At 40.8% G+C, this 22,257-nt stretch overlaps 3 protein-coding genes across 3 annotated transcripts in view; 2 read left to right on the plus strand and 1 right to left on the minus strand.

The window, feature by feature from the left end:
• Window positions 1-2,657, minus strand: part of LOC143299213 (uncharacterized) — a 19,826-nt gene extending 17,169 nt beyond the window's left edge. The window contains exons 1-3 of the mRNA XM_076612405.1: window positions 2,551-2,657; window positions 1,408-1,598; window positions 208-297 (exon numbers count right to left, since the gene is read on the minus strand). Of these exons, the coding sequence (XP_076468520.1) occupies window positions 208-297; window positions 1,408-1,566 (249 nt within the window). The 5' untranslated portion in view covers window positions 1,567-1,598; window positions 2,551-2,657. The remainder of the gene's footprint in view (window positions 1-207; window positions 298-1,407; window positions 1,599-2,550) is intronic.
• A 36-nt stretch (window positions 2,658-2,693) lies between these two features.
• LOC143298725 (sarcalumenin-like) lies at window positions 2,694-10,975 on the plus strand. Its single transcript, XM_076611645.1, has 7 exons — window positions 2,694-2,804; window positions 3,840-3,911; window positions 4,517-4,627; window positions 5,363-5,479; window positions 6,090-6,214; window positions 7,424-7,633; window positions 9,203-10,975. Exons 1-7 carry the CDS (start codon window positions 2,711-2,713, stop codon window positions 9,884-9,886), a joined length of 1,413 nt encoding a protein of 470 aa, XP_076467760.1. The 5' UTR covers window positions 2,694-2,710; the 3' UTR covers window positions 9,887-10,975.
• Window positions 10,976-14,147: 3,172 nt separating this feature from the next.
• LOC143298686 (vacuolar ATPase assembly integral membrane protein vma21-like) lies at window positions 14,148-18,528 on the plus strand. Its single transcript, XM_076611577.1, has 3 exons — window positions 14,148-14,294; window positions 14,773-14,936; window positions 16,441-18,528. The coding sequence occupies exons 2-3, from the start codon at window positions 14,828-14,830 to the stop codon at window positions 16,578-16,580; spliced, it is 249 nt and encodes an 82-aa protein (XP_076467692.1). The 5' UTR covers window positions 14,148-14,294; window positions 14,773-14,827; the 3' UTR covers window positions 16,581-18,528.
• The last annotated feature ends 3,729 nt before the right edge of the window (window positions 18,529-22,257 follow it).

The following is a 22,257-nucleotide window of genomic DNA, read 5'->3' on the forward strand; positions in this document are numbered from 1 at the left end:
TACACAAACATACACACACAAACACAAATGCGTATGCTTACACACAAACATAAAGGCAAGCAAGCTTAGTAGCATCCACATATGAACAAACCAATGCACAAATGCAATACCATGCATACACACACACACACACACACACACACACACACACACACACACCACAGGGACAGACTTCAGACAAGAAGGAAAGGAAGTCAACAGACGAACCTGAAATCCACATGAAGATCTCTTGTCTTCCAGAGTTTCCACGGCCAGGACTTCTGTGAGAGTGATCGTCCCCTTCAGCTCTCCACGTTTCTGGCAACACACACACACACACACACACACACACACACACACGCATACATACACACACACTCACACACATACTCACACACACACACACACACACACACACACACACACAGTTTCACAGGTCGCATTCCAATACCAAATGTTGTAAACCGGAGAAAATAAAAAAGGGATACATATGTTGCATGCACACACAATCACACATGTGCAAGTATCCCCCAACCCTTCACAAAACACAAGCTGTTTTTGTTATGGTTGATGGTGGTGTGACGGTGATGGAAATTGTTGCTAACAATCACATTTTCTCCCCATGCAATGGAAGTAAGATTTCTTGTAAGTTACCATCCATAAAATTCCACTTTACCAGACTGGCATTATTCACAGGAACTAAATTTCACCAAATACATGGGATTTATATATATATATATATATATATATATATATATATATATATACATACATGGGATTTATATTATATATATATATATATATATATATATATATATATATATATATATATACATATATGTATGAATGTATTTGTATTTGTATTTCTTTTTATCACAACAGATTTCTCTGTGTGAAATTCGGGCTGCTCTCCCCAGGGAGAGCACATCGCTACACTACAGCGCCACCCTTTTTTTTTTTCCTGCGTGCAGTTTTATTTGTTTTTCCTATCGAAGTGGAATTTTTCTACAGAATTTTGCCAGGAACAACCCTTTTGTTGCCGTGGGTTCTTTTATGTGCGCTAAGTGCATGCTGCACATGGGACCTCGGTTTATCGTCTCATCCAAATGACTAGCGTCCAGACCACCACTCAAGGTCCAGTGGAGGGGGAGAAAATATCGGCGGCTGAGCCGTGATTCGAACCAGCGCGCTCAGATTCTCTTGCTTCATAGGCGGACGCGTTACCTCTAGGCCATCACTCCATATGTGTGTGTGTGTGTGTGTGTGTGTGTGTGTGTGTGTGTGTGTGTGTGTATCCCTTCCATCTTCACTTTCCCCAAATCCCCCTCCCCCTCTCTCTTCCATATACCAAACCCTACTTGCACACGGCAATGACAGCCTCATAGCCCAGTTCATATCATCTACCCCTTCAACCAGTCACACTCTCACCTTTACAGTGCCAGTAAAGTAGAGGAGACTACAGGTGGTGAGTACAAAGACTCGCTCCTTGTAAGTGTCAGAGGTGAAGAAGTAACTTTTGTTCTGAGCTTTCTTGGTCAGCTCCCCAACCTTCAGCTCCTGCTGCTCTGGCAATATCCTACCCACCATGATGTGTTCGGGGGGGATTCTTCATGGGGTACCTGGAACACAAGGTCTGTTATCCTCATTCCCACCTTCCACTGTGTGGCATGTATCAGTCTATTGACTGACGTCTGCATGGAATGTTTTTGTGGACCATGTGTAAGTGGGGATGTATAATGATTACACAACACACAGCTTTGTCGTCCAGTTTCCTTCATGTCTGCTTGTAAGTCTACATACTGTGCCCAAAACACAAACTCTGTTCTTCTGTCAAATTCTACTAGTTTGTTTCTGGCAACACGCACACACACACACACACACACACACATATATATATATATATATATACATATATGCCCTCACAAATACATATGCCCTGACTTATACAAATAAAGGAACATGAGGTTCTGTGGTTCTTTGTTCATTTTTTGTGACTTTTTAATGCCCACACATTACACAAGTGACCAATTATAAGGCATTATGAGACCCAGCAAAAAGTAATACATATATGTTCTTGTCTAACTTAAAAATGTATAATGTGGCTTACTTTCATTATATACTCCTAGTTGGACTTGTTCTTACAGTTTTTTGTTGTTTTTGTTGTGTTTTTTTTTGTTTTGTGTGTGTGTGTGTGTGTGTGTGTGTGTGTTAATTTTCATTATGTGATAAAAATATCCATGTTCAAGTCGTTAAATGTCTTTTGAGTTGGCACGACGCAGATGACTAAGATTGAAAACTATCTAATATACCAAAACTGGTCAGTGGGCATCACACTTATTGTTATTATCAGTATCTTCATTGCTACATATTAGAACGGATGACGTTTATCTTGTCCACGTGTTATTATTAATGCAATAATTATGCGCATTTTCCTTCAAAAACCCACTCGTACTTTTGTTGTTGTTGTCTTAGCAGAAAAATGAGAAAATGAAAATTCATACAACGTGAACTGTTGTTGTAGTAGTGTTTTTGTTTTTTTCGTAAACAATTATGCCTGTGATCCAGCTTTACCTGATTCGCAAGCCACTTTGGAATCTTCACGAACTTGATGTGACATTATTGTGCTTCCATCACCATAGACTCTTCTCGCGTCTACCACTACTTCCGGAAAAACCGCGGTCAAAGGCCGAGGTCAAGTTGTAATTTATGACGTTACGGCCTATCCGGCAAAATGGCGCTTCTCGGGAACGTATGCTTTGTATTTGGATGTGTCCTGATTATGGCAAGAACAAGCATCGTACTGTGCAGCAATGAGCATCAGAAAGGTAATAGAAGTGTAAGACTGCTTTTGTCTTCCTAGCAAAGTAAACATTTGAGCTAATAATTTTTTAGGTGCGACTTACCTTTTCAAAACTTCCTGGATTGGTTTCCTAGTTTCAGTTTCAGTTTTACCGTTGAAGATGACAAGACATAAATTCAGTCTCTCAGAGGTGTAAACATACAAAATATATTGCATAAAAACCTTTTTGTGGTACAATATATGTACGTTGGGGTTATTTTTTTCTTAGCCTGATGCGTGAATACTTAAGAAATAATGATGGGAAAACTGTTCAGCGCTCAGAACTTTACCGGTTCAAGGAAGTATTGTTTCACTTTCAGTAAAAGAGACCCATACTAACATATGGAATGAGCTGTCACCTCATCTAAAACGTGCACCAACAGTAATTGCATTCAAAAGTCAGATGGATGATTCTTCAGAAGTCTTAACTGTTTTTAGAAGCTTTTATGAGTAAAATCCTGACCAGAATTCAGAGTGGAATCTTAATTGACCCTGACCACCACTCAAGGTCTGATGGAGGGGGGGGGGGGGGGGGGGATTAGGGTTGGGGGGATGGAGTGATCTTGATCTAGTGCGGGACCCAAACTCATGGACACTTGCTTTATATTTTGGCACATTTCCACTTGGCCACAGTTCCACATATTGTGCCAGTCTCAAATCAGTGGAGACTCTCACTCAGTGGCTTGACATACAATTCTGTGATTTTTGTAAACTTGAGGCTTAGCTTGTATTGGTGATGTCATGTATACTATTCAGAGGAGACATTATACTGAACATCATCATAGTGACTCATCAGTGGTACAGACCCAGGTATCCTCCGGTGTGTGGCTTCATGGCTGCCAAACATTGGTATTTCCCTATGGACTGCCAGCACTGAGACTGCAAAAGACCAAAGCCCAGGTATGGGGCATTTCAGAGGAATATGGCATTGGAGTAGTGTCACTGAAACATGGATAATGGGATAGCAATAAACAGATAACCTGTAGCTGTGTCTTTACAGCCATGACTTTTACTTCTGCAGGGCAACTTGCTGAGAAGCAAGGAAAAGGAAGCAACATGAAGCGAGTATTACAGCTGGATGAAAATGTGTCGGGTCAGTATGATGTGATATCGTGTCTTGTTATGTCCTTTGGTGGGATGGAATGTGTGGGATGGAACTGGTGATTAATTGATAATTATGATAATAACAAAAAAATAATAATGTGAATACATATAGTATAGTGCTTACCCTTTGGCTCAAAGAGTATTAAACAGTATTATACAGACAGTCACACACTCTCAAAGACACACACACACACACGCATGCGCGCACACAAACATATATATACACACATATTTTACTGTCATTCAAACACACACGCATACACACACACACACATATATACACATGCGTTCGCATGCCATCACACGCACACACATGCACACACACACACACACACACACACACACACACACACACACACACACACACACACACACACACACACACACACACACACACACACACACACACACACACGCACACACACACACACACACACACTCCCCTGTGTAGCCCCTAGGGTCATGGCACACAAGTAAAAGCCCATTTGTAGATAGGTTTGTTCATGGAAAGGATGAAGAGGAAGCAGAAGATAATTTCAAAGAATAATTAATGATAATAAATGTCAAATATATACATACATTTCTTTTTTGCAGACATTGTGTCAGAGGCTGCCCAGCAGCGATTACTCCAGATCTACAGAGAACAAATCCGCCCCCTGGAAGAGGCCTACAACTTTGTCGACCTCAACAGGGATGCCATCTCAGGTGGGAAGCTTCTTTCCCTTCTTCCCCCCTCCACTACCAACCATGGCATCTATCCTCCTTGATCCCTCTCCTCACAGATCCTGACCAAAGCTTAGTAATAGTCCTTAGTGCTGAACATGTCCCTAAGTCAGAAAGCGTGTTGAGAAGAGAATGCTGTGAGAGCACTGGGCTATAAAAAGAAGAGTTTTATACCTTCATTGATGACCTTTCTGACACTCTGCTTGTGCCAGTTTGAGTGCAGTTTTCCCTGATCAAGCCACTGGTTGTGTTATACATTTTTGCAAGAAAGTCATGTATGCCAAGGGAAGTAATCACATGATACAGTACAGTTCTGATTGGGTGGGTGCAGGATGTGTTTCTGGGACATAAAATTCTAATCAGAATGGAGACCATTTCTTCTCTTTCAACATTACTTCATCAGTATTGTGGAAAAGACTCAGAAATCCAGCCTGGAAACGTCATATGTCTTTGATATCATCATGTTTGCCAAATATGAATGTGTGTGTGTGCATGAAGGCCAGTGTGAGTGCATACATATGTGCAGTTGTATGTTTGTGTATGTGAGTGTGTTTTAAATTGTGGAAAGGTGAAGTTTTGAATGGGCTTGCTATTATTTTGAAGTGTTTTTATATCACATGCTATTATTTGCTGTTCTGCTTGTGATCTGTTTATCACAGACTATCCCCACTATGATGAAGATAATAAAGAATGATTCTGTTTGACTGTGTCTATCAGAGGGGGAGATGATCTCCAAACCAATGATCTTATTTCTGGGCCCTTGGAGTACAGGAAAGTCCACCATAATCAACTACTTGCTGAACAATGAACATTCCACATGGAGACTTCATACGGGTTAGTAACTGTCTCCCATGTATTTCAGCTGTTCCTGTTTTGGTCATGTATTTTACAGGACTGTGTTGGACTCTTGTTGTTATAGGTATGTCAGACTTTTGTGTTTTACTGCACATATCACTGTGTGCATATACCACTGCAGAGATCTGCATCTAACATATTCTGACAGGCTTTGACATGAAACCTCCAGGGCAGGTGGAAATATGGCCAGCTAAAGAACACCTGTTGGCATGACTTTTACATTGACATCAAACAGGTGGAACACACCTGGGGCAGTTTGAAAGGATGACCCAGGACAGATGAAGGGCAGTGATGACATACCTGTGAAACATCACGTTATCGCTTCCATAACTGTTAACCTTATATACAGCCATCATGACCTTGACATTTTTCCGTTTCTTACGTGCATTTGTATACATGTGTGTATGTGAGTGTGCTGTGTGTGTGTGTGTGTGCGTGTGTGTGTGTTCTTGTGTAGTTTGTGTCTGATGTGTGTTGTAAAGAAATAATTAAAAGTGCAAAATAACTGTGTTATTGTATTGTTATTGTTGTTATGATTATTATTATTATTCATTATTATTATTATCATTATTATTATTATAATTATTAGGGGCTGAACCAACCACCAGCGACTTCACTGTAGTGACACAAGGCACAGCTCCCCGTATGGTGAAAGGTATTCAGCTAGTCTCCGATAAAACCAAGCATTACACGCCGCTTCAGAAGTTTGGTCTGGTAAGAAAACATGTCTCATTTTGTGTCTTTTAAGTGAATGTTATGTAGATCCATTCAGCTGTGTTCCATGTTACTGCATTCATCACCACAGCATGCACATGTTCAAAACTGCCAGTACCTGACACAACACTCAAGGACATTTGTGGATGTTTGGTTAACATGCCTAAATAAATAGTGATGTATATTCAGGCTGGCAAAAGCCAACAGACCTATATTTTACCGACCACAGTGTGCCAGATTTGAAGTTAAGGAAAAAATAGTGTCACCGTATTGTCCATAGCATAAGGTAAACCATTTCCTGCAAAGTTCACATGATTTAGATTGGCTAACGGAACTTACGTAAACCATTTTCGACAAAGTTATGAAAACACATGCAATTTTAAACACCTGAAGAGACAAAGGGGGCGATGTAAAAAGATAAAAATAAAAATAAATATTGCACAGAATTTCCTGGTTGTAGGGATAATGCTGGTGTTCTTTTCTTTAAAATTTCAATTAATTAATTTATTAATTTATCAGTCTATTTATTTTTACAATGGAAAGAGGTCCTTGATATCACACACACACACACACACACAAATTGTGGCACTCCAGGTTGGTAGTGCTTTCTTTCTGCATTTGTGGCTACAACTTCCATGTTCATTCTTAACCCTGTCATATAGACAGCCATAATCAAATTTCATGGGTGTGCATATTTCTGTTTCCATAATCCATCAAACAATGACATGAGTTACAGGATCTTTAATGTGCATACTTGATCTTCTGTATGTGTATACACTGGAAAGGAATTGAGGCACTTGCAGGTATGCGCACATGTTGACCTTGGAGTTCGGAAAAGTCTCCACCCTTAGTCCACCGCATGTAGATACCAGCATCAAACTCAGGACCCAAAGATTGAAAGTCTTTTGCCTTCTCTTTTTGTGTGTGTGGTGTGGTGGGATGTGGGTGTTGGGGTGTGTGTAGTGTGGAATGTATGTTGGGTTGTATGTGTTGTTTGATGTGGTGTGTAGCTTGGCATGTGTGGTTGGCGTGATGTGGTGTGTGTATGGTGTGGTGTGATTGTGTGTGTGTGTGTGTGTGTGTGTGTGTGTGTGTGGTGTGTGTGTGTGTGTGTGTTTACTGAAGACAAAACACAAACAAAACTTACACCCTGAGATGATGATGACTTTTCTACTACTACATCATATTATGATTTCCGTTCGTTTCCAGAATTTCTTGGAGCGGTTTCAAGGGTTGGAGTACCCATCTCCGCTGCTGGAGCGGGTGACCTTTGTGGACACCCCGGGTATCATAGAGAATAAGAAGCAGCAAGCTCGCGGATACCCCTACAATGACGTCTGCCAGTGGTTCATTGACCGTGCTCATCTTATCTTTTTGGTGTTCGACCCTTCCAAGCTGGACATTGGCTCTGAACTTGAGGTGTGCCAGTCACATTCATTACCACTTCCACATCTATGAGTATGTGATAGAGTGCCATTCGCATCCATAGCCACATTCCAGTGATAGAGTGCCATTCACATCCATAGCCACATTCCAGTGATAGAGTGCCATTCGCATCCATAGCCACATTCCAGTGATAGAGTGCCATTCGCATCCATAGCCACATTCCAGTGATAGAGTGCCATTCACATCCATAGCCACATTCCAGTGATAGAGTGCCATTTGCATCCATAGCCACATTCCAGTGATAGAGTGCCATTCGCATCCATAGCCACATTCCAGTGATAGAGTGCCATTCGCATCCATAGCCGGATTCCAGTGATAGAGTGCCATTCACATCCATAGCCACATTCCAGTGATAGAGTGCCATTCACATCCATAGCCACATTCCAGTGATAGAGTGCCATTCACATCCATAGCCACATTCCAGTAATAGAGTGCCATTCGCATCCATAGCCACATTCCAGTGATAGAGTGCCATTCACATCCATAGCCACATTCCAGTGATAGAGTGCCATTCACATCCATAGCCACATTCCAGTGATAGAGTGCCATTCACATCCATAGCCACATTCCAGTGATAGAGTGCCATTCACATCCATAGCCACATTCCAGTGATAGAGTACCATTCACATCCATAGCCACATTCCAGTAATAGAGTGCCATTCGCATCCATAGCCACATTCCATCCAGACTGACTTTCAGTATGAGGAATAAAACTGTTCTGGTCACATGCCCATGCTTGTCATTTTCAGTACAACTGTGGTTTTGTGGGGTTTTTGTTTTTGTGTGCGTTTTGTTGTTGTTTTTTTGTTCCATTAGGCACTTTTGATTTTTGTACACACCATATATCTTTTCTGATGATACTACAACAACAGAAAACTTAACAAAAATTTAATGAATGAAATGCAGCATGAGCCAGTAAGACTGTTTTATATAATTAACAATATGAACTAAAAATGTTGAAATCATATAAGGCAATACATTCAGTATTTTACTTTGTAACTCCAGTTGTCACGAATGGTGTATTACATCACTGGTTTTATGTATATGTGGATGTATATGTGTTTAATTAAGCACATATGATTGTGTATGTATGTGTGTGTGTGTGTGTGTGTGAGCATGTGTGTTTGTATTTAAATGAGCACATGTGGTGTGTGTGTGTTCATGTATTTGAGCATGTGTGTGCGAGCATGTATTTGAGCATATGTGTGTATTTTGATGCATGTGACCATGTGTGCATGTATGTGAGCACATTGTGTCTGTGCAAGTCTGTGAGCACATCTGTGTGTGCAAATACATGTATTTGTACATGTGTATGTATGTGTGTGTGTATAGATACATACATGTATGTGTGTCTGTACACATGTTAGTAAGAATATGTGTTGTAAGTACATGTGTGCATGTCTGTTTGTATGTGTGTCTAGATACATGTACATTAAGAGATGTGTATATGTGTGTATATACATGTAAGTGTTCACATGTGTGTGTGTGTGTGAGTAGATACATGTACGTAAACACACGTGTGTGCATGATGCATGTGTACAGATGCTGTTCAAGCAGCTGAAGGGCCACGAAGCCAAGCTGCGGCTGATCCTGAACAAGGCGGACACCATCAACACCCAGGAGCTTATGCGTGTGTACGGGGCGCTCTTCTGGAGCCTGGCTCCGCTGGTCAATGAGGTGGAGCCCCCCCGTGTCTACGTGGCCTCCCTGTGGTCAGAGCCCTACCGGCCAGGAACCATGCACTCCCTGTTTGAGGAGGAGGAGACGTCCCTGCTGATGGACGTTCACCAGGTGCTCCGCTACCAGCTGGAATACAAGATCGCCACCACACGCCGCCATGCCTTCCTCGTCCGCCTCCACGCCCTCAGCGTGGAGAGCTACCGCACGGCCTTTGCCGACAACAAAGCTTTGGTGATTGGCAACAACGACCTGATATGGCAGGACATCCTCGCCAACCCCAAAAAGTTTTCCATCTACAACCAGCTGCTGCAGAATGAAGATGTGAGTGTTCATGACCTGCCCACCCCTGAGACTTATCAGCAGTTTTTTGCCAAAAACAACCTCAATAACTTCCGGCCTCTGTCCTACCACTGTGAGTTCTGGGGGGAGTGCAGTATGGACCGGCTACGCAGGGCCATTAACACACAGCTGCCCACTCTGCTTCAGGAACTACGTGATGGGAACTTCTCTGCGGGCCAGTGTTCTAAAGACTCAGGGCAGTGTTGATGATTGTGCTGTGTAGACATATCAGTTTTAATGTCATTTTTTTCTGATTTATCTTCTGAAATGAGCAAAGGGGAAGAGTAGCTAAAGGGTGTACTTTTTATATTTTTTTAAAAACAATACAATGTGAAAAGTCTTTTCTTTATATTTAACTGTAAACAAACAAAAAAGTCATGTGTTTCAGTTTTTTTTTGTTTTTTTTTTAAAATTAATTTATTTTTTGGTTTGTTTTTAATTCATAGAATTTGTAATAGCCAGTTTCTGTTCACAAGATGTCAGTGTCCTTTCATTTTTTAAAATTTTTTTTTAATGAGGGGTGGGAGTGGGGAATTAAGGTATTTAATGAAGAAACCAAAAAACGTGCCCCAACACTGCATAATTTTTAAAAAGATTCCTTTGTCTCTCTCTCCTTCAACACATCGCCACCTATTCAGTCACATATGTATGCCCAGGTGTGCGCACACACACAAAGCACACAGTTACACTTTACACCCCCTGGTAAAAGTATGCATCATTTGAATTGCTAATGGATAAAATAGGCAATGAGCCACATGCAGAACCAATCTTAAATGAATGCCTCTAAAGTTATATATCAGTATTACGACATGACTTGTCATGGAAATGACATGCACTGTTAACATGCTAAATCTGGTTTCACTCATTAATGAACCTCTTTGATAAGCAATTGCTTTTGCGATGACATCTCATGCAGAAATACTCTGTGTTCTAACAAACTGCAATCTGATTCAGAAATATTGATCTGCAGCTTCAAGTGCATAGCATTTGATCAGTTCAGATCGATTCCCAGACAGTTATTATTTTTATTTCCCCATTACAGTGCCAGTACAGTACAGCTTTGTGCTGTTGTCAGCATCAAATCCATCACAACACTAATGCCATTTGGTGTATGATGTGTTTTCTTCCAACTCATGATTAGACTGGCTGTTTGTATATTTTGTTACAGTTCTTGCCCGGATCATGAACTGGACTTAAGTTTTGTAGTCTGTTGCATGCGATGGACACTATCACAAGTGGGGTGTAACACACACACACACACACACACACACACACACACACACACACACACACACACACACACAACACAACACAACACAACACACGCAACACACACACACACACACACACACACACACACACACACACACACACACAACACAACACAACACACACACACACACACACACACACACACACACACACACACACACAAGTACAGAAGAAAATGAATAAACATTCAGATCCTAAATACATTTGAAATGTATTTTGTGAATAAAAAAATGTTACATGTTTTAATAATCGTTTCGTTTATTTATTTATAGTCTGTTCATCTAAGATGATGATAAAAATTGTGTAAAATGATACAAAAAATGTTACATGTTTTAATAATCGTTTTGTTTATTTATTTATAGTCTGTTCATCTAAGATGATGATAAAAATTGTGTAAAATGATACATTCATGCATGCTTGCAGTCAGAGAGAAAGATTGAAAAATACATGTATGTCTGTGTCCGTGATTCTACTCTTTGAAAGCTTGTTTTATTCATGTATTATTCATTTGTGTGTGTGTGTGTGTGTGTGTGTGTGTATGTGTGTGTGTGTGTGTGTGTGTGTGTGCGTGGAGTGACAGTCAACCATACACATTTCAATTTCATGAAGAATGGAATCGAGGTCCACTATGCCATTGCTGACAGGTGATGGTTTAACCACAGCAAAGCATGTCAGTTCTTTCCTACACTGTTCATGGTGAAACATGAAACAATCATGTCATTGCAAGTTGTTGTTTGCATTTTTTTTCTTTCTTTTGACAGAATTTTCCAGATACTGTTTATCATGTGTTATAGTGTGTCAGGCGCCTATGGTGGAAGTGTGGGATTTTCCCAGGACACACTGCTTACTGATGGACCCCTTCTTCCTACCTCCCTACTCTCCTCCCTCCCCATTCCATGACATCTATCCCCACCAACACCCCTCCCCATACCCTCTCTCCCTTCCCCCCTTCCCTTGGCCGAGTGCAGAGGGAGCAAGTTATCATGAAATACTTCCACCCCCACCCCCCTTATCCCCTCATGTCAATCTCTGGCAGAATGGCATCAGCCTCAGTGGTCACTGCATGGTATGGTGTGTTTATCATGAGCTGTTTAGAACAGAATCGGGGCTGGGCGATCTTTTCTCCTCCTTCCCTTCCTCTTTTAACCTGGGTTTTGATATTGTGTGTGTTCCAGGTGTGCTGTTTAAGTTAGAGAAATAAACACCTCAGTTCATCTTACTAAAAGACCCTGCTGTGGTATGAGGAGAGAGTGGATTGTCCACCTATCCTCTGCCTGTTATCCTACCTACCCTTCCTTCTTCTTCTACCACTACCCCCAACCTTTAACACATGAATCTGCTATCAATATTTCCAGTGCAATGTCAGCTTGATTGCACATAATCTAGGGCAAATAAAATTTTAGTGCAATGTACAAAATTTTGGATTATATATATTGATGAGCACCATTCTGTGCTTTTTTTTTCCCATATTGTGCTGATCTGTTTGTGATGGAAAGAATAAAGTCTCAGTGAGTATGTTATTGCTTTATTGTGTGTGTTGCTGAAGTGTTATCCCAAGATCAGGTGTGTTTTTTTATTTTATTTTTTTAAAAGATTTACTCTGTGTGTGTGTGTGTGTGTGTGTGTGCGCATGCTTGCCCCATACATGATATGTGCAAAGTGTTTTGTTTTCTACAACAGTAAGTTGAATGACTTGTGTTGACATGTGCAGACTGCACTGACAAAATATGATTATAAAACATTGAAGACAGACAGGAGGAAACCTTGCCACACATTTGGAACCAGGTGTGGCAGGGGTCGTATGCACCAATCCATTGTCATCATCTAGGTATTCCAGTGAAGACAAATATGATCACACATATACAGCCAGTCCATGATTACACCATCTGTTTAGAACTAAAATTTAAAGTACTGCCTCTTTTTTAATTGTTTTATTTAAAGAAAAACAACTATCAAATAAACCAAAGTGTAGAACATCTAAAACACTTAAAAATAAAATGAATAATGCATCATAAAAGGCAATGCAATTAACAAGAAGGTGAACAAAACTGAAAAAACCAGCAACAAAGTAAACAATAGTAAATTCCAATTGGACAAAGAAGAAAAACACCATTTATCCCAATATCCCCACAGACACAGCTCCAGGTTTGCAAACCCAAAGTGGCAGGCACAGTTACTGTTACACCTCTACTGGCAAACATGCAGCCACCTGAATAACTTCTTTCATCTCTGACAGTCCACATCACAGATCAGTCTCTACAAAACACACACAGTTTTGTATGTTTCGTCCAAATCTCAGTTCTGAACCTGTGTAATGTTTTTCTTTTAGTTTCTAGTCAAAGGTCCAATCTCCACCTTTTTGGTCATTTTTCTCACCCAATATTGCAATAGCAAAGTCTCCCTGCACTACAATAACAGGTATAATGAAATTTTGATAATTGTATTCTCTAATAGAAACACACACAAAAAGATACCCACTGCACAAAATTCAACAGCCGTGTAACAGCCTGATATCTTAAAACTCCTCCCAGCAAGAAAATGACAACAACAACAACAAAAAAGCAAATCACTATACTACACAGTGGAATGGTCCCATTTCCTAAAGCACATGATTTGACCCTTGAAGTGCTGTGTGAGGTTGTCAGTAGCTTCCATCAGCTACTGCATAAAACCCACTGGTGGGCAGCAAGGCCCCATGGAAATGCGAAAGTAAATGAAGCTGGGGTCACGGAGTGGGCTGGGGTGTCTTGCTGTTTAGGTGCGAGGGAAGTAATCACATCGCCAATCGCCGAGGTTGCAAAAGCGGAGTTGCCTCCCCTGTCTCCGACTGTCGGCGAGATATAATTATACGTCCGTGGCGCCGATGCAATGAGTGCTCAGATTATGCACGTAATGCTTTTTATTGAAAATTGAAAATATTCCGTTTTATCCCTTAATTTTTTGTTGTTGTTTGTTTTGCAAGTTACTGAGAAATGAGTCTTTGACACCAGAAGTATTTTGTTATTTACTTGCTGAAATTTTATGAATTTCTGTGTTGTAGTTTCTGATTAAAATCAAGTTCCAAGTTATTAGATGCTCAAATTTGCATCAGTTCCCCCAAACAAACACACGCGCGCGCGCGCGCGCACACACACACACACACACACACACACACATACATCGACAACTCATCTTCATGTTGCGATTACATGCGGATCTACAATATGGCCGCCTCCATGTGACAACATCACATGAATACTAGTTTTCGAGTGCGACTGTTTAATCACTGCCAGTAGTTTTCCATTAAACGAAATAAGGTTGTGTGAAGGAACAGCTCTGTTTTCCTCCACTGACTCCAGGCAATGTAAGTAACTGGTTGCTGAGTTTTGACTCACCCGCCTGCAGGGACATGCTTAATGATGAGTGTCACTGTCGAGAAAGATTCGGTCAATGTGAAAGATCAAACACTAAAGTCGAACTCAAGTTCGAGTCGAAGGCAATCGTGTGTGCACAGACCCGAGAACAAGTATTTAGATTATTTTAAATTACTTTTTAGAAAGTACTGATTTGCAATATAAACGAATACGCTGGTATTTATCGTATAATCAATCGCTCATGTCTTTGGGAGGGAGGTGGGCACATAACTATTTATTTGGGAAGGAGGAGTGGGGTGGGGGGATTAACTGAAGGGTTGGTTAGTTTTTTTTGTAATTCGTAAAAAGTGTGGTACCCTCTGTTTGTGTGTGGGTGGGTGCATGGGTGTGTGTGTGTGTCCAGTCTTAGCATGCCAAGTTCTTTTTGGCAGTGACCAGCATAAAATTATAATTTGCACCGATTTTCAGATCATAGGCAAACCCCTTCTGGCCAGCTGCAAGAGCAACAACAGACACAAACAAAATGGCAAGAGCGGATGGCGCAGTGATGAAGAAGATGCTGTTCTTCACAGTTCTCATGGCACTCCTCCCCATCCTCTCCTACTTCTTCTCCAAAGCCGTTGTGTTCGAAGGTGTGTATTTCATTCATCAGTGCTTTTCTTTTGTGTCATTGTTATATCATCAAAATCAAATTAATAAATTTATAATTTTTTTTAATGTTTTGTGCTGACAGATAATTGTGAATCTGTACACCTATGTCAGTATGTGCATCTATGTACTCTTTGTAACTGTTGTGCATACTTTCTTCTTTCTTTTCCGCCCGATACCCATCTTGATAGAAGGATGAAATCAATACCTAATAAAGTAATATGAAAAAGATGACTGCAAGTGCAAGGAAAAGAAACATTTCAACAATATGAAAAGGAGACTTAATAAGTTAAAGCAATACAAAAATTGCTAAATAAGCCATAAGGGGTAAAGAACCTGTCAGGGTACCAGTACACATACTTAAATTGGTTGAAATTGACACAAAAATTGAAATATTTTTGAAAATGAGGTTTGATAACTGATTCTTAACCTGCCTGTATAAGGCAGTTTTGTTAAGGGCACCAGTATGTGTTTGTCGTTTGTAAGTGCAGATATGCAGTGTGTGTCTGTATACTGTGGTGTATACATGTGTATTTGTATACATGTGCATGTATGTGTGTGTTAAAGATGTACTTGTGTAAAACGAAAATGAAAAAAAACCAAAAAAACAAACTTGTAGGATCAAAGTGGTGAAATGTGGTGTGGAGAAAAGCAACACATAAATTCTGTGAGCAACATGTACTTTTTCTTCTTTTTTCCGTTATCGGTTATGACAACTTCATTATAATCTCAGGAGAAAGGATGAGAGTGGGAATCGAACCCAGACCCTCAAAGACGCTGTATTGGTAGATAAACTGTGTATATCCCTTGGGGGAAACAAATAAAATAGCCGAGAAGGGTAGCTGTAAGATGTCACCTTTCATTGTTTCTTTTAGCTGTACAGACATGCATGATTGTGAATATACTGTTTCAGTGTTTGTTGTACTTTTTGTTTGTTTTGATTTATTATCAGTTGATGCAGCCACAAATTGGTTTTTGTACATATGTACAGAATTTAACGAATCTTTAGTTAATGTCTTTGAATTGTTTAACAGTCTGTTGCAGTAGAAGAAGAACAACAAGAGCATATTAGCAGTTGTGACAGTAGTTATGGAACTTTGCGTTTTTATCATCATTGCTGTTGTGTTGTTGTATTTCTTCTTCTGCTTCTTTTTCTTATTCTACATCTTCTTTACCTTCTTCTATGTCACTCAGTATATGTATGTATATGTGTGTGTGTGTGTGTGTGTGTATGTGTGTGTGAGTGTGTGTGTGTGTGTGTGTGTGTGTGTGTGTGTGTGTGTGTGTATACATATATATATGCATTTGTCTGTTGAGTTATTTTGGTTGTTATGATATGTGGGTGAAGATAATTGTATGACATCAATAGTCTGTTTTGTACAGGTCTAGTTATTTAGGAATTATTTATATTGGTTAACCCTCTTGTACAGTACTAGTACCCTTTTGATAGACTGACGGTTGCTGTTTGATTGTGTGTCTGTCTGACAGGAATGATGGGGATGGGGAGCAGCAGCTATTTCTATGCTGCCATTGTGGCCATTGTCATCGTGCACATCATCCTGGGCTGTTTTATCTACGTGGCTTTCACAGAGGATGACACACCACGGCCAGAGTTTAAAAAAGACTAGTTCATCGGATGTCTGTGTGCGTGTAGCATACATTTGTGATGTGTGTTCATTTGTGTGTGTGTGTTTGACTGGGTGGAATAGGGGTGTTAGAAAATGTATTGTAACTGGAAGTAGAATGAGGATTGTGTGTGTCTGCGTGCATGTGTGTGTGTGTGTGTGCGTGCGTGCACAAAGTGAGTGAGTGAGGTGGAGACTGGGATGTCATGTGGATTAGGGGTGTTGGGAAATGCAGCTTGAATGAGGATGTAGGTGTGAGTGTGGTGTGTGTGTGTGTGTGTGTGTTTCGCTGAAATGTGGAATTGAGGTGTTGAATAAAGCAGCTGGAATGAGGTAGTGTGCATGTGTTAGTATGTGCTCAAAATGGAGATCGAGATGAAAGCAATCATGGAGAGTGATTTAACATTCCTGTAAATGTAATTTTACATCTATATAAAGCCACCTTTGCTTAACTGTATTCTGTGTGTGTGTGTGTGTGTGTTTGTGCCTGTTAAACACACATGGATTTTGGATAGAGATGGTGTGTTAGAGCTGAGAATGTCATTTATCTCTCTCTCTCTCTACACACACACACACACACACACACACACACACACACACACACACAAATTGGGTTTTATTTAATATGAGCAACTGTGTGCATTATATATGTGTATGTTTGCACTTTCATGCCTCCATGTATTTTTATGCATTAACCAAATCACTGAAAAGGAAGCTTAACTCTTGCTGCAGGGCCTCTACCAGGAATTTTCAGCGAAAATGGTTTTAAATTACCAAGAAAATTCAGCAGGCTACATTTTTTGTAAAACAATATGTTTTCCTGAAAGGAAATTGACAGAGCATTCTGTTGAAAGCATTTTTGAAATTATGAGATGTACAGATTATGATTTTGAGCTTAATGAAGAACAATGTATATGTCAGCTATGCAATTTGACATTTCTCAACCACACTGAATATAGATGTATCATGAATGTTTCAACAAAAGACAAAATAACAACACAAAACAAGCACACAAATAAAGAAAACCCACCAAATGAAGTCCTGGTATACAAGGTGTTTGCTACTGAACTAAAACTACATTCAAAACTACGCACATTTTAATACAAATTGTATGCTATAATCAAAGACTACACTAATTTTTTATACGAACTGTGTGCAATGATTAAAGACACTAAGCCCACCTCTTCCTCCTTGTCTCCATTCCCCCTCCTCTCACGTGTTTTTCTCTTCCTCGTTGAGCCTCATGGCCGGACTTATGAACAGATAACTTGGTGGCTGAGCTCCCCTGTTTCCTATCCCACGCTCACTCCCTCAACAACGTCCTCCATGCTGCACATGGATTGGTTCAACAGTTTGCTTCATTTATCACTTCCATGCCACACCATAGATACTGGTATCCCCTCAGAACAAACAGCATCTGTTGGTCATCATGAACAGCTGATAATTTGCTTGAACATGACCTAAGTCGCAAGGGTCGTTGTCTGATTATTTGGGTTGGCAGTCGGCTGATGCCAAAGATCATGTGATGCATCATTCTAGGACATTGTTCATGAAAATTCATGACTGAAATAATTATAGTCTTCATTTGGGTTTGACAACAGTTATAACCCTATTTCTGTTTCGGGCTGAAGGCAAATTCAGTAAACCCAATGACAGATTAACTCGTCATGTAGGCAATACGGCTGCAACTACAGTAAGATGGGTTTAACAGGTTAAAATACTTTTTTTGAACATGTATGCCTGGTGATAAAGTATATACGAGATATGCACCCTTGTGTGTATATATGTATGACATGTGATGATGTATTTTTGCACCCCTGTGTGTATGTATGTATGGCATGTGATGATGTATGCATTATTTGTCACGCTGTATATTCATACATGTAGGTTTCCACTTATTTGCTCTGTCAATGATTGAATGGTGCAATAAAGTACTTGTCTGCAAAACGTACTACTTTATTTTGGGTGTTTTTTTTTGTCATTTGTTTTGTTTTATTTATTGATTTGATTCATTTTTTACATTAAAACTATGTGTATTCAGTCATGAGATGAGATTTTGTGCTTTGACAGCAGTTTATGCAGGCGTATAAATTTGTTTTTGTTTTTTTTATTTTTTTTTATTTGTTTTATTCCAAAATCGATCTTTCAAAGGGAAAGCATGGTTTAAATCCGTGCAGCAGATGACGATTTGTGTAAGGGACATAAGCTGGCACTCAGACAAGTGCCTTTCTTTCCGGTACCTGTCGCTGTTGTTTAAAAAATTTTGCCTGTAGGGTTTTAAAGTGCCTTTCTTCTTCTTCTTCTTCTTCTTCTTCTTCTTCTTATCATCATTATTTTGTTTCTTTATTCTTTATTTATTTTATTTATTTATTTTTTTAATTTACTTTTTTTTTTTTTCTTTTTTTTTTTTTTGCTGTCCCATCATCAGTTTCATTTCAGTGGCATTACTCCCACGTCACTCATTTCAAGTCTCCCTTACAGAGCAACAACCAGGTTTGTCTGTCAGTATAAGCATCGGCAGTCCACAGGGAACCATCGAAGTTAGGTGGCCAGGAGACCACACACCAGAGGAGACACTGCAGTGTTGCTGAGTCACTTTGGTGGTGCTTTGTTGTGCCTGTTCCGATTTAGCATACATAGGACACCACATATTAAGCCCCCAACTGACGACAATAAAAATTGCATAGTCGCGGTTCCAGACTGAGTGGGCATCTCCCCTGGAGTGGAGACGGCCAACACGTCACTCCAACGAGATTCCCCCATGAATCTGCGGACGCCGAGGACCATTACAGGACTCACCCCAAGCACTGAAGTGGAGGGTGATCGAAACTGAGGTTTCTATGACTATGAGAACAGGGCATGAAAGATCACTGAACTTGGGACAATGTTGTCATAAAATAGATGATGAAGGTGGAGGATGATGATGACAATGTTGCTACGGAGGTCCGTTTTAGGTTTGGGAATGCGTGACAAGGCTGTATTTTATGCTTCCTTTTATAATGATATCCCAGCGCTAACCAGGCCCAAGAGATACAAACCCTTGCAGTGTTGGTCAGACAATTTGAGCAACACACCCAAAGACGCACCCGTCAAGTGGATAATACTCAACTGTGTGACCCCAGTCTTCCCATTTAAGCCCATAGCACACTCAACTCTGGGTAGGAGCCGGCCGCAAACCAAAAACTCACCACTTCCGATGGGAATCGAACCTGCGTTCTCCCAGCCGTTTAAATCTTGTGATGAAAACCTGTTTGAACCCTGTTAGGTGTTATTGCAGTCCACCACCACCACCGTGTCTCCTAGAATTACTCATCTCCGTCGACACCAGATGACTCAGCACTGAACCCATGGTCACCGAATAACAACACCAACACCAACACCACCCCACCAAAAAGATCAAACACTCATATCAAATCTCCCGAAATGCATGTCAGTGGTCGGTGGGTCATGGAAATACGAACATAGCCCTGTCCAGCAACACACAACGAAGTGGCGGTGGCGAAGCGGCCATACGGCGGAACGACACTTAAATGGCGTTGTAAAAAATGGTCAACCTTGAAACGCCCACTTATATGCTTCATCAGTGAACGTGGGAGTTGCAGTACACGAGTGCAAGAAGAAAGGAAAATGAAAGCAAGAAAATATACTTAGCTTTTGTGACAGACGTTTTTTATTTTTTATTTTTCCCCCGTGAAGTTCAAGCCATACAATCGGCAAACAACACACATGCAGATCCTTTCGAAGCTCACACCTCTCCAGACACGCATCTGTTGGTAAGCAAAGTGTCTGGAAAAGCACATTATATTCTACCTTATGATAAAATGTAAACTGCACACTCACGTTGGCCTACACCTACATGAATTCTACCAAACACACTCTCTCTCTCTCTCTCTCTCTCTCTCTCTCACACACACACACACACACACACTCACACACATCAAGACACACACAATCTCGCCAGAATAAACGGCAATAATCATATCAACCATGCGTTGTCAGGTAAAACCGCTTCAAAGGGACCAGGAAAGCTGTTTAACCGAACGGAGGCTCACACTTTAACTGTAAACACGGTGTGATAATGGTAAACATGTTTCTTTTACTCGCGAAAGCAACCTGAGCACTCGGCTATAAACACCATGTGGTAATATTGCACCCGCCTCATTCTTAACCACGCGAAAACACGCGTGTGTTTGACTCCATGACTAGATTGTGATTTTGTGCGCGTGATTGTGTATGAGCAAGCACGCTAAAGTGTGTGTGCGTGTGCGTGGGTGCGTGCGTGCGTATGTATGACGGAGAGAGAGAGAGAGAGAGAGCGTGCGCGCGTGCGTGTGTATGCATGACGGATAGAATATGTGCCAGTGTGTTCGTGCGTGCGTGGATGTGTTTGTATGATGTACCTCTAGTAATGGACACTTGCATGAGAACAATCATTTTAAGAATATCATTGTCAGTCATTGATTCATGTGTCAAATCCTTTCTATTTATTTTCAAGTACATTCGGTATAACTATGTGTGTAACTGGGTGGATTTGCCAGTGAGGTGTTCAAGGAGTAAGCTGGAACAAGCCCATCATGTCATTCATTTTTCTCTTTGTATAATATGTCAGCAGCAAAGTGATAGCTGTATTAACAGTGGTTCATCCATTGCAATGGGAAATCGTTTTACAGGTTGGTCTTTTGTGAAAGACAATGACTAAAACTAGGAGGTAAAAATGCACTGGCTGTTAGTTATCAAACATGTTTATTTGTACAGACAGTCTGTCAGTGAGTCTCTCCCCTCTCTCCTCCTTTCTTCTCTCTCCCTCTCCCCTCTCTCTCCCTCTCTCACCCCTCTCTTTCCCCTGTCTCTCTCCCCCCCTCTCTCCCTCCCTCCCCCTGTCTCTCCCCCTCCCTCTCTCTCTCTCTATCCCTCCTCTCTCTCTCTCCCCCCTCTCTCTCCGAGTCCCTCTCTCTCCCTCCCTCTCTCTCTCTCCTTCCGTATCTCCCATTCTTCCTCTATTTCTCCCTGCCTCCGTCCCTCCTCCACCCCGTCTTTAAAAATGGTATAGTTGAGAAATATAACAGGTTAAGATTTTATTATGGCATTGCACGGCTGAAGTCGAAAGTCGCCTCAGGCGAAATGAATTATGTTCCCACGGTGTGCAATGTCTTCCTGGAATAAAGCTGCGTTATGAAGAGAAAATCAAACAAACAATAGCAAAACAAAAACAAACAAAGAAACAAAAACTAGAAACACCCACATATACATGAAGAAGAGAGGAGTCGAAAGAGAGTATACCGCTTGGAATGACTCGTGTGGAGTATTTTATTGGGTGTGAGGTATCAAGGGAGAGTACGCAAGAATGATTGTTGTTAAGAAACCTAACAAGATTTGTTTCCCTTTGTTTAGAAGACCCTTTTCTCATCGCCATCTCTTTGTCCCTCTTTCTCTCTGTGCTCCCCACTCTCTTTCTTTGTGCTCTCTCTCTCTCTCTCTCTCTCTCTCTCTCTCTCTCTCTCTCTCTTTCCTCTTGCTTGTTCGCTTATTCTCAACTCTGTGTCTTTGTCTCTCTCTGTCTCTTTCTGTGTGTCTGCCTGTCTGACACATACTCTCTCTCTCACGGCTGCACACACACACACACACACACACACACACTCACACACACACACAGAGTGGCAGAAGGACCATCAACTTACCC

This window comes from Babylonia areolata, chromosome 24 (genome assembly GCF_041734735.1).
Source record: "Babylonia areolata isolate BAREFJ2019XMU chromosome 24, ASM4173473v1, whole genome shotgun sequence".
Lineage (NCBI taxonomy): Eukaryota > Metazoa > Mollusca > Gastropoda > Neogastropoda > Buccinidae > Babylonia > Babylonia areolata.